Source organism: Herpailurus yagouaroundi, unplaced genomic scaffold (assembly GCF_014898765.1).
Source record: "Herpailurus yagouaroundi ecotype Mexico unplaced genomic scaffold, PumYag 182, whole genome shotgun sequence".
Classification (NCBI taxonomy): domain Eukaryota; kingdom Metazoa; phylum Chordata; class Mammalia; order Carnivora; family Felidae; genus Herpailurus; species Herpailurus yagouaroundi.
Window position 1 is genome coordinate 7,803,124 of NW_024412413.1, and position 16,317 is coordinate 7,819,440.

The 16,317-nt window shown below is 38.3% G+C and overlaps 1 protein-coding gene across 2 annotated transcripts in view; it reads right to left on the minus strand.

Annotated features, from left to right (window-relative positions):
- EP300 (EP300 lysine acetyltransferase) overlaps positions 1 to 16,317 on the minus strand; it is an 84,059-nt gene that overhangs the window by 35,732 nt on the left and 32,010 nt on the right. For both annotated transcript variants that reach the window (XM_040490730.1, XM_040490729.1), the window contains exons 5-10: positions 15,308 to 15,421; positions 14,086 to 14,331; positions 7,931 to 8,024; positions 7,187 to 7,324; positions 5,387 to 5,504; positions 4,340 to 4,514 (exon numbers count right to left, since the gene is read on the minus strand). In XM_040490730.1, the coding sequence (XP_040346664.1) occupies positions 4,340 to 4,514; positions 5,387 to 5,504; positions 7,187 to 7,324; positions 7,931 to 8,024; positions 14,086 to 14,331; positions 15,308 to 15,421 (885 nt within the window). The remainder of the gene's footprint in view (positions 1 to 4,339; positions 4,515 to 5,386; positions 5,505 to 7,186; positions 7,325 to 7,930; positions 8,025 to 14,085; positions 14,332 to 15,307; positions 15,422 to 16,317) is intronic.

Sequence of the window (16,317 nt, forward strand, 5' to 3'; positions counted from 1 at the left end):
ACAAGTGCGGGAGGAGCAAGAGAGACACACACACAAAATCCAAAGCAGGCACCAGGCTCTGAGCTGTCAGCAGAGCCCGATGTGGGGTTTGAGCCCATGAGCCACAACATCATGACCTGACACTTAACCGACTGAGCCACCCAGGTGCCCCTACGGTATTATTAACTACAGTCACCATGTTGAATATTACACATCCTCAGGAGTTATTTATAACTGCAAGTTTGAACCTTTTGATCTCTTTTACATATTTCAGCCACCCCATACCACTGCCATCCCTCCCCGCCCCTGCCTCTGGCAACCACCAAACTGTTATCTATCTAGAAACTCATTTTTTTTAAGATTCCAAATTCTAGGGAAATCATATGCTATGTCTTTTTGACTGATTTCACTTAGCATAATGCTCTCAAATTTCATCCATGTTGGGGCGCCTGGGTGGCTCAGTCGGTTAAGCGGCCGACTTCGTCTCAGGTCATGATCTTGCGGTCCGTGAGTTCAAGCCCCGCGTCGGGCTCTGTGCTGACAGCTCAGAGCCTGGAGCCTGTTTCAGATTCTGTGTCTCCCTCTCTCTCTGCCCCTCCCCCGCTCATACTCTGTCTCTCTCTGTCTCAAAAATAAATAAACGTTAAAAAAATAATAATAAGAAAAAAAATTCCATCCATGTCACAAATGGCAAGACTTACTTCTTTTTTATGACTGAATAGTACTCTGGGTGTGTGTGTGTGTGTGTGTGTGTGTGTCGATTTCTTGATCGATGGATATATCTTGGCTATTGTAAATAATGCTGCAATGAACATGGGGGTGCATATATGTTTACCTTATTAAACTAGTTTCTTCCTTATGGTGCATTTTGGGCTTTTTAACCTAATGAAATTAATCATTCCTTTTCTTTATAGTTTGATTTTATTTTCTGGATGTTTCATCATCTACTTTAAAATAGTGATGAGCTAGGTTTGGTTGGGCAATTGTCTTTTCTTTCAAGAAAACTTTCTTCTATTACTTTTTAATTACAATTTTCTTTATTTAACATATCTGAACGATTTACAGCAGACTGGGAAGACAAAATGCCGGGGGGGTGGGGGGGGTTGACTCCTGATTCTGCCATTCACTAACTGTGTGACCATGGCAAGTTAGGCAACCTTTCTATGCCTTAGTTTCTTACTCGTAAAATGGGGATAATAGTACCTAACATTGGGTTTCCAAATCTCTCAAATTTTTTTCTATATGTCTATCATCTCTCTACTGACTTTTTAAAAAAAATGTTTATTTTTGAGAGGCAGACAGAGTACGAAGGGGTGAGGGCAGAAAGAGAGAGGGAGACACAGAATCTGAAGCAGGCTTTAGGCTCTGAACTGTCTGCATGGAGCCCGATGTGGGGCTCGATCTCATGAACTGTGAGATCATCACTTGAGCTGAAGTCAGACACTTAACTGACTGAGCCACCCAGGAGCCCGATTTTTTTCTTCTTAATTTAAGATCTAAGACCCAATGTGGGGACTTAAACTCATGACCCTGAGATCAACAGTCACATGCTGCACCGAATGAGCTAGCCAGGCACCTCATATTTAGTATCTTTTTAAGCCGTTTTTTAATTCTTATCTTCTTTGTTTTGTTATTGCTAATCTGGTTTTAAACTCAGTCAACTCTCCCATTTCGTTTTCCATCCCCTGCTGTCTTTTTATGTCTGTGTATAGTAATTTTTTCTTTTGAAAATTTCCTTTTTCTGTAATAACTCTCCCTTGCAGTTGTAATTATCTACATAGACCACAGGAGGAATTCCTTTATCTCTGTATAGGGAGCGATCCCCTCAGGGTGTGTGTGTGCTATGTGCTCAAGAGGGTAGGTGGTATTACCTTAGAGGGGTTTCTCTGGCAGCCACACCTTGCCCTTCACCTTTAAGTGGAGGGTTCCAGATGGTTGGTTAAATCTGTTCAATCTTTCAACTGCCTGGGTAAAAAGGGGATGCTCTGGAGAAGCCTCAAAATATTCTGGTGTATAGTGTCTGGTTCCTTTAGCAGTGCAATACTGGAGGCACTTTTAGGATGTTTCTAAACATCCTGTTGGACGTTTCAATGGTATAAATTACGTTACTGTGAATATTTCTACGCAACTGTACATTACTTTGTATTTCTAGAAATGTAACAACTGGGCAATGAAAAAACATTTAAATTCTTTAAATGTAATGAAAGGTAATGCAAAAAACATTTAAATTCTTACCAACAGCATATTCCAGAACCATGTTACCATACAGTCATTAACACCCACTCTAACCTTTAGAGACGCCAAAAGGTCATATTGATTTTACTTGTTCTTTCCTTTTCCCATTTTTCATCTTTCCCCCCAAGTCATATACTAAGGAAATTATACCTTTAACACTGAAAATACTTTCCTTGGTTTGTCTATTAATTACACTTATGGTATCTTCTGTTGTCATTTTTTTTTTCCCTCAAAACTTCTAGGCAGTATCTAAAGACGTTTCTTGTTTTATTTTATATTTTCTTGTATACATTCTGTGTACTACTTTCAATTTTTAGCTTAAAATTTAAAACTTCTCATTCTTCTACAATTTGCATATGGGATCATTCTACAAAAGGCCAGATTTAGTATAAGCTAAAGGTCAACATATCCTTAGGGCTATTCAGTTCCATTAACATTGGTTCCTGCCTGCACCCCTACCACACTGCTTCCACCCCCACGAGACTACAATTTAGTATCTGTAGACGTTAAACTTGGCTCCAATTTCTCCAGACAAAAACTACCAGAAAACGAACTCCAGAAAGCTCTACTGCACCCAAGTGTCTCAGGTTTGCCCACCTGTCTCTATACCTTAGGTGCTGTCCTGGTTTAGACCATCAGCACTGAATCCACTCTTGACTTTCTTGTTTTTGAACAACTGCTCTCCTACCTACTCAAAACACAGCTGCTTTTCCTTTGTCAGTGGGCCTCCTTGTACACTCTTTCTCTGCCAGAAATGTTGTTCCTCTTCTCAATTCTTCTCCCACCATGGCCCAATGAGAACACTGCAGTTAACAAACGGAGCTACTAAAGGCAAGTGGCAACTAGCAGTTCTCCATTTTACTACTTTGAGGCCTGAGGGAGATGAATTTTGAGCCCACCAAAAATCCTGGCATGAGTTGGTACCTATTCACTCAGCTGGCACTATCTACAGGTAATCGGCTTTCCCTGACTCAAGATATACAGAATTTCTGCTATCATAGTCTTTCTCACATCATTTAATATAGCCTGTGTTCTTCCTCATCACTGTGTACCTAACTCCTTATGTCACTGCTTGAAACCTTGTCATCAGTCAGTGAATAAGGCAATGCAGAATCATCTTGGCTATCTGGTTAATTCACTAAGTTGAGAAGGCTGCTATACCAGAATACTAAAACTGTCAAGATGAATTTTTATTTTTTATTAATTTTTTTAAAATGTTTATTCATTTTTGAGAGACACAGCATGAGCAGGGGAGGGGCAGTGAGAGAGAGAGAGAGAGAGAGAGAGAGAGAGAGAGAGAGAGAGAGACAGACAGAATCTAAAGCAGGCTCCAGGCTCTGAGCTGTCAGCACAGAGCCTGACACGGGGCTCAAACCCACAAACTGTGAGATCATGACCCGAGCTGAAGTCGGACACTCAGCCGACTGAGCCACCCAGGCGCCCCTCCAGATGAATTTTTAAATGCTTCTAGGGGCGGCACCCAGGTGGCTCAGTCGGTTAAGCATCTGACTTCAGCTCAGGTCATGATCTTGCGGTTCATGAGTTTGAGCCCTGCATCAGGCTCTGTGCTTACGGCTCAGAGCTTGTAGCCTGCTGTGGACTCTGTGTCTCCCTTTCCCTCTGCCCCTGCCCTGTTGACACTCTGTCTCTCAAATATTAACAAAAATTAAATGCTTCTGAAAAACAGTTCTTAGCCTTCAAACATATTGTATCAAGAAGAAAGCGTGACAATGTTAAGGAACACAGTGTTGATAATTTGTTTAGGATGTATGAAAGCTGGTAGGGCCTCTGAACCTGTTCAGCACTGGCTGCCTACCAAATATAAGTCCATATAAACCTGTAGGCTACCATTTTCTAGGTGTTCACTCAGAGAGAAGAGTATCTTAGGCTTCTAAAAATGATGCCAGATGATCAAAACACGTTAAGCACTATGACCAGAAATCTTAAACATACTGCTTAATTACTGCTCTTATGAAGGGTTGAATTATTTTCTTTGCAAAGGCAAAAAAGGGTCATTCAAAAACTCTAGAAAAGTTATGCAAGCTAATGCAAATTAGTGACTTTGGCTAGAAAACATTTTATTACCATTTTCTTCCCCAAAACAGCTATAATGAAAAGCACTTACTGGAAGTCATTCCTGGTTGTGGCTGCCCCATATTAGGCCCTGGATTCATAGAAACTGGTACCATGCCTGCAGCACTTGGTAGCATGTTTTGTTTCTGTAGTCTAGTCCTTCGTTTTTCTTCTAGTTCTTTCTGGATCTTATAGATTTTCTCAGCTAGCAGGTGGTAGTATTCGGCCTTTTTGAATTTTGAAAATAAAACACAGATAAGGAAAAAAGAGGAATTACTATTAGGGAACAGAAAAAATGAACAGATATTAGCTTCATTTACAGATATAAGGAGAAACCCAAAGAGGGGAAAAATCTATTCCCCTTTTAAAAGTTTTTATTTTAATTCCAGTTAGTTAATATACAGTGTTATATTAATTTCAAGTGTACAATGTAGTGATCCAATACTTCATATGTCACCTGGTGCTCATCACAAGTGCATACCTTAGTCCGCAACATCTATTTCACCCATCCTCCCCACCCCCGCCTCTCCTCTGATATAACCACCATAAAAATCTGCTTTCTTAGATCATCCCAGATGTGAGTTCATGTTTGGAATCATCATGTGAAAAGCAGCTTTGTGATGAAGCTACATAGTAAAGCATGACCTCTCAAAGTAGGTTAATGAAATATATGCTGGCGATTTATGGCACATGCAAAGAATATGCTACATTTTGGAAAAGTGCCAACTTAGAGAAGAATGTTCAACTGATATAGAGAAAATGGAATACTACTTGAGATGAACATACTAAGCAGCTGATTCACCATTATTCTAGTGAAAATAGCAGAGAGCTGGTAACAGCTCAACCACTTTTGAAGTTGACAGAAGGACAACCCAGATAAAGTGCCACACGAGTACACTGGATTATTAAGAGGAAAAACGTAAGATTCTTGATGACATACGCCTGAAGAAAATTGCTTTGTTATCTTGACTGTGCAGTGAAACTAAGGACAGCTGAAGGGTATCCTCTAAAGTACGGTATTGTTTGTACATGTTACGAAAAGAAACAAACAACTAGGATAGGTCTATTTCTGACTTTATGTAGAAAAATAGATACTCACCCGATTATTTGCAGATTCGTACATGTCTCCTTCCACTTTCCGGGCATATGCAACCAAGTTTTCCATCCGTCTGTCTTTTAAAGCAGCAGGATCCGGAGTAGGAAATATGGCTTGAACTCTGGAAACAGAAAATTCTACCACTATTATATCATGTCAACTTTTCATTCTCGTCATGGAAACGTCCAGTACTTTAAACTTTTTCCTGGTTAGTACTTTCTCATTTCTGTGCAATGTACACATTATGTAAAACAAAAAATGGTGGATGTGCTCAAATATTAAATGATACAGAGCAAATGAAATGGTCTCTGTGATAAACAAAGGGTCTCCCCAATCAGAACATAAAAAATGACACCATAATAACCCCCTCTGGTTCCTGTCACGCTAACACAGGAGCAAAAAAAATTATACTCTGCTATTTGCATAAAGGAAGTGAGGAAACCTGACCTTTCTCATTGTTTTAAGTAGAGCGGCCTTCAGATCCTTCTACTCTCAATTTATTCAGCTTAATAAAACCTAATAATCACCACAAAATCTTTCAAGACCAAAAACTTCAAGTGGAAGGGGCAGAAATGCATAACGATTCTGCCAAATTCAGTGTCTTTTACTTTCTAACAGTTCCCTACAAAATGTTTGGCACTAGGGTTCCTGAAGATTTGACCAATACTTTTCCAGCCTCTAATTTTATTAATTGGAGATTTCGTGTTCACTTGTGTAGGACTTGAAGAAAACCAGGTGGGGAAGAAATAAATGGAAGTTTAGAAGAATATTTTGAGTTGGTAAAAATTTCGCAAGCATATAATGTCAAGTCAGATGATCGATCCCAAATAATCCATTGTCTGCTATGAGAGAACAGGTGCTAAACAACTGGAGTATCACAAAATAAGTTTGCTTTGCTTATTCCTTTTTAATTCATTTAATTAAAATCTTAGGGTTTTCTTGTCAAATTCCACTTCTGGTACCACTGATTTTGAATTTCTAAACGAAAGTCAAATGTAACTGGTATGCTAATGTAATATAAAAATTAGTTTAGATAAAAAATAGACCACACAGCTCTAAGCCAATAAAAAATATGGATGGACTGAAAGAGACCCTTCTATTAAGTGGAGAAAAAAATGAAAAAAGACTGCTTTCCCCGAGGAGAAAAATGCTGGATGTCACTCAGAGTGCAAGTTCCATAGCAATGAGCAAGGTTCAAGCTCTGTTTTTTTTATAATATTGCGCACATTACATTTTACTGCTATCGCTTTCCCCTCCTTCACCTGCCAAGACCTCTTTAAAGAAGAGGGTGGCTGAATGGCTGGCATCCATCAACTCCATAACAAACAATGCAGAGGTATCTCACCAACTACTGACATGCACATCCGGAGGGCCAGAAGACCAGAGAGGAGCCACTCTACCAGGTTAAACTTGTCAACATCATAAAAGCTTTAATAGGGATAAAGGAAAAGAGTGTTGCCACCACCATATTCTAAAGAGCTGAGAGAGACCTGGTTTTCCTTTTAAAATTTGACTTTTGCAAAGGCAGTGACACTAAAATGAGTAATTTTTATATAATATATTGAAAACTGCCACTAGGTAAAATAGTTCACACACTGTTAAAGCCATAATACTCCTACAAACGATGGTGGAAAGGCTCAGAAGCAGAACAAGCAGCAAGACAGTCACAGGAGCAGGAGCATTAGCAGCAATAGCCAGACTACAGAAAAATCAATAATACTCCTCTTGTGGTTAAGTGCCTGGCAGATCGGTACCATGTTGACATGGTAACTCTCTATGAATAAGACATGCCTATAATCTTACAGTTTGTGAACAAGATGATTTCGAAGATCCTGAGTAATATCTTCATGCCACTGTTTCCGAATTCCAGTATTAGATGGTTGAGCTGCTGTTGGCATAGGACCTAGGGAGGCCACACTGGCATTTTCACTCATCATTGGGCTTTAAAAAGATATTGTGAAATAGTTTTAGTGAAGAAGGCAGGAGAAAAAAGATCTCATTTAAAGCAGAGCTGACAGTGATTACTACAATGGGTCCAACATACTATGACAAATTTCTTTACATCAAGAAATCTAGGGGAAATTGTGTGTGTGTGTGTGTGTGTGTGTGTGTGTGTGTGTGTATTTGTATGAGGCAGAGTTAACCCACAACACTTCATCATGTGGAGGGGAGGAGGAAGTCTTGGGTTTAGAAGACTTACGTGTTATGTTGTAAGACTAAACTTATTTTGACACAGCTTATCCCAGGGAATCACTGGTAATGGATTAATTCTTACCAATGGGATAGAGCAAACTCATTTTTTAAGCAATTGCACACTTGCAACTTCCTACTATATTCGGGGAAGGTACTGATCACCCAGATACAATTTCACATAAGATTGTAGAAAGCCAAAAGTATGGCCTCCAATATACTACTTGTCTTTATCCATCAAGGATGGCTTCAAATCAGGGGGAAAAAATAAAAACAAAAACAAAAACAAAAACAGAAAAGGAATTTGAACAGGAGTATGAAACATGACACAGAGCAAATATCAAGAAAAAAACTTACTTTTGAGAATTTATGGCTGAATGTAACATTGAGTCAGAAAGAAGATTCGATGTTTGAACCCCTACACCTCCATTTACTCCCATAGGACTAGCACCTAGGACAAAACAAAAAACGAGATTGAATATTTTAAATACCAATACCAAAAAGAAAGAAAAGCTATAAAAGTACTAGAAGAACTTATCACAAGAAATTTGTATCCTTTCAAAGACCCAAAACCCAGAAGCCATAAGGACAAGATTTAGAAACTGGATGAGCAAAACCTAAAACCGCAACTGTTTAAGTAACTATATATGCACATGTCCTTTCTTAAGCACAACTTACGCGAGGACATAGGGAACCTAAGTGCGATGATCCCTGGAGACTGGAATCAAAGACTGTGTTTTGGTAAAACATTTTGAATACTCCTTCAAACTGCCCTGAATAGTTTTATGTGTGTACATTACCTCTTCAATTAGCAATTTTATTGAATAGTCTAATTCTTTACAAACAAAAAACAGCAATATTGACACTAACCTAGATTTTCATGGGTTAAAAAACTCTTCTAAAATACACAATTCTATTAATATACCTCTCAAGGTATGTTAGTTAAAAACAAGGAAACAAACAAAACTTCCCACTAAAATGCCAACAGTTGGCTAGATCTATAAACATTTAATGGAGAAAAATGCTGTTGCTTTCCTTCACGTTTCCTAAATAGTAAGGCACAAATTTGCTTCTGACAGCATCAGCCTAGCTCTGAAATGTAGTTACTGGAAATGGTCTTCTAAAAACAGAATTGTATTGTTCCTAATTCTGTATTTGTCAATGTAAATACTCCATGTGTAAACACTCCTTTTTAGCGAAACTATATACCTATAACATTGATTCGCTTTACTGATGGCAACCATATGAAGAGGTGAAAGAAAAACTGATTATAATGTACACCAATTTGCTTATCTCGTTGCCTTCTGATGGCACATGAAAACAGCAAAACATTCTCTCTGAAGTCTCCAGGTTCATCTAATATTTGGCATTGACTCTAAGAAATGGCTCAACCATAACCTGAAAAGGAATACCCTTACACCGGCCTGTATTTAAGATCCTAAGAGGGAGCATTCCCTTGAGAATACAAAAAATGACGGAAGTCAGAAATTATTGGCACTGCCAGAGAAGAAGTCAGAAAGAAAAAAAAGGAATCATTAACACCTAAAACTCATCAAGAATACATTTTTGGGGGTGCCTGGATGGCTCAAGTCAGTTAAGTGTCCGACTCTTGATTTTGGCTCAGGTCATGATCTCGGCTCAGGTCATGATCTCATGGTTCGTGAGTTCAAATCCCACGAGCCCGGGAGTCTGTGCTAAAGGCACAGAGACTGCTTGGGATTTTCTCCCTGCCCTCCCCTGCCACTCTTAAAATAAACAAACTTAGGGGAAAAAACACGTGTTTTTTGTTTTCTAAGCCCTAGGAGGAATCTCATACTAATAAGACCTTTATAGAGTAGGTGAATTCAGTAGGTACTAGAAGATTAAGAACATGGTCAAAAACAGTCAAGGAAGTCTTACAGTAAAAAATTCTAATTTAGGGCTCCAGAAAGGATTCTCTCTTCTTGCTACAGAATCTCTATAACCTGATATATGTTAACAGATCCTGTAGTTCTGTCTACTTAATGCCCATCCAAACTAGAGAGGTCTCAAAGTAGAGGCCATGCCCCTTTCCTATGCCCACCCCCGCCCCCAGCACATGGCATATCTGAATGAATGCTATTTCTCATTTATTCAAATATCCGCATCAAAGTACCTCCAATTTATAACTGAGAACGTTCCAGCATTACAGCTAGGTCTGCCACAATGGGTGTTGTATCCATACTACCAAGTTGTTACTATGAATGGGTCTTGGTATGCTTATAAGCATTAGTATAAATGTTTGCTTAGGGTACTTCATCCTATTCAGTACTCCACACCTCAGGTAAAGATGGTATGATACAGACCCATTAACATAAATACTACTTTTTCTAAACATCCAACAACCTGGGAAAACAAACTAGCACTCATATCTACCAAACAGGTGAGATATGAGACCTTCAGAAGAGAGTACATAACAAAACCCAGGAGTTCTTGACAGTAATAGGGCCAGAATTTCCATAACATAGTTGAAAGATAGCTAACCAATAATGTGAAGGTCAGTAATAAAACAAGAGAATAGGCCAGCTAAAGGCAAATAAAAAACCCTAAGACATTTTTATGCTGAAATTATTAAAGCCTGATCACATACACACAACCATACATGGCATATTCATTCCAAGAGTGTTTAATCTGGATTTAATTATAAGGATCGCTTCTCAGCCTTTTGGCTAAGATCAAGTGTGGATTTAATTATAAGGAAACAATAAGACTAATTCAAATTATAGGACAATCTACAGTGTTCATCGAAAGTCAATGTGTGGTGAACAAAGAGAAGGAAGATGACTTCTAGATTAAGAGACAAAAAGCACGTAACAAACTGAATGGAAAAGCCCTGAATGACTGTGGGGGACAATTGGAGAAATTAAAATATAGACTGTACATTAGATGACATTATTAACAAATATTAAATTGTGTAGGCACAGTAACAGCACTGTGGTTATGGAGAAGAATGTCCTTATTCTTAGGAAATACATGCTAAACTAGCAGTCAAGTGTCAGGATATCTCGAGTACATGAAGAAATAAAGCAAATGTGGCAAAAATGTTGAAAATAAATAAATCTAGGTAAAAGGTATGCATAATGAACCAGAATCAAGACTTGGATTTCAACCAACTGAGCCACCCAGGCACGCCACAAAAAGTGTTATTATGTTCCAAATTTCCTGACGAAGTTTTCCCCTCAATTTCTAATTATATATCCAATCTGCCCTCTTGGTAGGATCCCCAACAATACTTTAGCATTAAAATTATATGGGTGAGGGCACCTGGGTGGCTCAGTCAGTTAAGCGTCCAACTCTTGGTTTCGGCTAAGGTCATGATCTCGCTCACAGTTTCGTGGGTTCAAGCCCTGCAATGGGCTCTACACTGGCAGCATGGAGCCCGTTTGGGATTCTCTCTGCCCCTCCCCACTCATGCTCTGTCTCTCTCAAAAATAAATAAACAGGGGTGCCTGGGTGGCTCTGTGAAGCGTCTGACTTCAGCTTAGGTCATAATCTCACAGTTCATGGGATGGAGCCTGATGTGGGGCTCCATGCTAATGGCATGGAGCATAGAACTTGCTTCAGATACTGTGTCTCCCTCTCTCTCTGCCCCTCTCTTGCTTGTGCTCTCTTTTGAAAATAAATAAATGAACTTATTTAAAGTTCATTTAGATAAATGAAAATAAATAAATGAACTTAAAAAAAACGTATGTGTGTGTATATATATGTGTGTGTATGTATATATATATATATGTATATACACGTTTGTGTGTGTGCGCGTATATATATATATATATATGTATATATATATATATATATATATATATATATATAGCACTAACCATTTGGGAGTCCAATCTTTGCAAAACATAAAAGATAAACATTTTACGTTGCTGAGTACATGGAAATATACTCAAGTAAATTGCTTTTGTTTACAAATGTGATAAAAATCTTACACTGCTAGGGGACACAACATAGTCCCGTTTGTGGATATAGTCTACCACATCAGGTTGGAACCTAAAATATCCTAAAATAAACACCATTAGTGGAAGAAAACAGAAGTGAAAAAAGCTTGTTTTAGTATTTTAAAATCATGACACATCAAAAATTAAGAAAATACAGTTAACGCTAATTTGAGTATTGAACCATGTATTTCTTTGATAATATGGCACTAGGCTAAGGCCAAGATGCAACTTGAGTTACATTTCTGATCATCATCAAAATTTTTATATTCCTAAGTAAAATCCATTATAAAACTCTAATAATAACAGAAGCCTTAAAGGATCACTTTATAAATTTTTTTTTTTTCAACGTTTATTTTTGGGACAGAGAGAGACAGAGCATGAACGGGGGAGGGGCAGAGAGAGAGGGAGACACAGATTCGGAAACAGGCTCCAGGCTCTGAGCCATCAGCCCAGAGCCCGACGCGGGGCTCGAACTCAAGGACCGCGAGATCATGACCTGGCTGAAGTCGGACGCTTAACCGACTGCGCCACCCAGGCGCCCCTAAGATCACTTTAAATACCCAATAAAACAATTTATAGTAATAACCTTTAGTGCAAACATCACTCACAAGTATAAAGTTTGGTTAAAACTAATTTCATACGATTTTGGTGTGAAGTGAAAAAGCAGTCCCACATTCATAATATGCAATAAAATACTTTTTTAAAACTCTCTTAAAGACTGGGGAGAAAATTACATGTCCTAATCATGGTGATTCCATTTTGATATTCAGTTCTTTTACTCTCTAAGTTTTAGGGAACTCAAAAATATGAAAACAGAGGGCGCACCCTTCAACATAAACACACAAGATTATTAAAAAAAAATTTTTTTTAGTGTTTATTTTTGAGAAAAGAGAGAGAGAGAGAGAGAGAGAGCAAGGGAGGGGCAGAGAGAGAGGGGGAGACACAGAATCCGAAGCAGGCTCCAGGCTCTGAGCTGTCAGCACAGAGCCTGATGCGGGGTTGAACCCACAAACTGTGAGATTATGACCTGAGCTGAAGTCGGATGCTTAACCGACTGAGCCACACAGGCACCCCACAAGATTATTTTTAAAAGGGCTTTTATATATGGGGCGCCTGGGTGGCTTGGTAGGTTAAGCATCCAACTTGATTGACTGATTTCAGCTCAAGTCATGATCTCACGGTCTGTGAGTTTGTGCCCCATACTGGGCTCTGTGCTGACAGTGCAGAGGTGGCTTGGGATTCTCTAGTTTCCTATATCCCTCTGTCTCTCTGCCTCTACCCTACTGATGGGCGCTCGCTTGCTTGCTCTTTCAAAAATAAATAAAAAATAAATAAAAATAACATAAATAAAAGGGCTTTCATATGAAAGAAAAAACACTTCATATGTAAGTCTTTGCCTATCTGGGTTGGGCCTGATGAATAGAAAGCATGAGGCTATATATAACATGCCAGAAAGAGAGTGTATTCATATTAGTTTTTAATATGCGATTGAATACAACAAAAGAAATAAATGAGGTATCTAGAAGTTTTGGTTCACAATGATTATCACTAAAAAGGCACCACTGATTGAATTAACAAGAAATAAATGGAAACTTTAGATTAATTTTTAATCCTAAAATAAAGACACAAAAAAAGGGAAAAAGATATCTCAAGAAACTAACTTTTAAACAATTTTGTGGCTATATACAAATGTACATACACAGATGATACAAAGGAGACAAAAAGAACAAAATTAGGAATTAAAACAGAAGTTTGAAAAATTAACAGGAAATAACCAGTTACAAAAATGAAAATCCAGGGGTAGAAAACTGCACTGGGTCAAGATCCTAAAACTCAAGGAAGAGTCTGGGTAACTTTTTGGGTAACACGGAAAGAGAGAAGAAAATAAGCAATCTTAAGTAAAAAAAAGGTGAAGGGGCAGGGGAAGGAAGTCCTCAGATCTCTATTTTTGACCCCTTTTCATGTACTTGAATACGTAAGAATTTGAAAACTAGCCTGAAAGGGTAGGATTAGCTCTTCATCCCAGTTTCTGGTCTAGTTTTTTAATAATCTCCTCACTCAATGATTATTTAACAAGTTAGCACTGCTTGTCAAGAAACTGTAATACATTCAAGTTAAAACCAACAAAAATCAACAAGATTACATTTCTGTAAGAGTAGCACGCTCAATTTTGCTTTCTCATTTAGAATCAAACAATAATGGGCAGAAACTAAAGGCTATTGCAAATATTATCCAGAGGATGACAATGGACTTCATAGGAAAAAGTATGATGCATTACTCAGTACCAGACTGTTTTCTAGAAAGTTATGGAAGAAATCATCAACAAGGACAAGCAGCTGCCTCTGGTATATAGATTATGATGAGACCTTTACACTACAATCTTTAAAAAATTACTCCAAGAAATTAATCATGTAACAAAAAAATTAAGAGATGGGGAGACACACACACACACACAGACCAAAATAAACCAAGAAGATAATTCTGCAAATTACATGGCATGTATACACATAACCAACATCACATCTGTCACAAGGGAAGACACAAACTTACTCATGTTGCTCATGGGCCGCATGCCTTGGGGAGACTGGCCAGACTGCTGAGTCTGCTGGTTCTTTGCTTGCACCTGGGGTTGCGTCGGCATCTGATTTACTTGATAGGGCAGCCCAAGAGCTGCATAGGCCCTTTCTATAGAGCTGGGATCAATCTGACTGACAGTGCTTAGGCTGGGGGTAGACTGCTGACCCACCCCTAGAGAGCTAGTATTTCCAAGTCCAACTGGTGCTCCAGTCAGAATTGCTAGAGAAGACAAAAGAGATGGGATTACAACGTTAAAGATGTGAGAAAAATAGACTAACCTATCTGAATGAATTTAGAAGACACAAAATTGTTACGTGATTATGAAACATCTCATTATGAAACAACATGCATCTTGTTTCCTGTTATTTCCCTGAAATAAATGTCTAGATGCAGAACTGAATGGTCAAAGGGGATCACTATCACTGGCATGAAAGGCTTTTGATCCAGAGTACCCAAAAGCCTACCTACAGGCTGTATCAGTGTTCCCACCAACTATGTATGAATGACTCAGAACCATACAAATGCCAATACCAGGTAGCATTTCTGCTCAAGTGGTGAGAATGTCCTCCCTCTACTGACCTATTTCCTTACCCCAATTTTCTACTGGGCTATTTATGATTTCTTAATTAATTTATGGCATTTAATTCCTTCTTCACATGTTGCACGTTTCCAAATCTGTCATTCACCACAAATGCTTAATATTTTGTTTCTAGAGAGGTATGGTAGCTACACTTAGATCTTTCTACTTTTGTCTTTATCTCAGAAAAGCTCATCATCCTAGACTTCTAAAAATAATTTCAAACTTTTTCCCTTTCTCTTTAAATAACTTCAAAGTATCTAAATATTTATACCACAGGTATAAAAGAGTAACTTGCCCAATGTCAAAGCAATGATCTTTTAAGCTTTCATGAATGTAAAAATGGAGCATTAATTCACCCTTTTTATACAGAATAATTATTTAAAAAGTTTCTGGATCTTACTTTAGGTAATAAGCAGTTCAATCCTAAACTCATTAATATGAAGTTAATGGGAGTGGAAACAACCTAGTATGACAGCACAGGGCAGTCACAGAACTTCAAATAATCAAGAAGCACTTAGTCTAAATCCCACCAAACTGCACCGAGAATAAATAAAATAATAAATAAATAAAATAAGTAATAAATAAATAAAAGCTTTAAAAGACTTAATCGCTTACACTGTTGATTTCTCTTATCTCCAGCATTTTTAAGGGGGAGACACACAGGACAATCATGCCTCGTACAATTCTTCCAGTGTGAAATGATTTGTCGAGAAGATGCACAGTGTGCCACTAAAAAGAAAAAAAATAATTGTTCTGCAAATGTAGCTTATACTTTTTTATATCAGTATCCACTAACCTGTTGATCACTTAACAAGTGCTACAAATGTTCACTCATTTCATCTTCCTAACATCCCTATAGGGTAGCTATTGGCACTCACATTTTATAGTTAAGAAAACAGGCAAGACCTGGTTAACTAATTTGCATTAAGTCAGAGTACTCAAAATGGGATTCAAACTTAAGCAATCTGCCTCCAAAGCCCGTATTTTTCACCAAGACATGCAATGTACTTTACTCTATAAAAACAGATTTCTTTTTTTTAAAAATTTTTTTTTCAACGTTTATTTATTTTTTGGGACAGAGAGAGACAGAGCATGAATGGGGGAGGGGCAGAGAGAGAGGGAGACACAGAATCAGAAACAGGCTCCAGGCTCTGAGCCATTAGCCCAGAGCCTGACGCGGGGCTCGAACTCACAGACCGTGAGATCATGACCTGGCTGAAGTCGGACGCTCAACCGACTGCGCCACCCAGGCGCCCCTATAAAAACATTTTTAAAAAGAGGTGAAACATAATACTTAGCCTCGGTACTGCGAACTTGTACATCTAACTGAATTTTTAACATCTCCAGTTGGACATACAAATGGCGTCTCAAACTTGGATTGTCCACAATAGATCTCTTGTTGCTGTCAGGAAAATTTGTGAAAGGACTGGAAAAGGGCAAGAAGATTATTAGCACACTCTTCTGGGTTATCTGTGCCTTTCATTACTTTTTAGTTATTTCACAGCTCTGTAAATTAACTGCAAGGAATGCAGATTATTCTTGTCCATAGAAATGCAAATGGATTTTACTTGGAGTTACAATTGGTTTCCTTCATCAAGAAGCCAGTTAAAAAAAAAAAAAAAAAA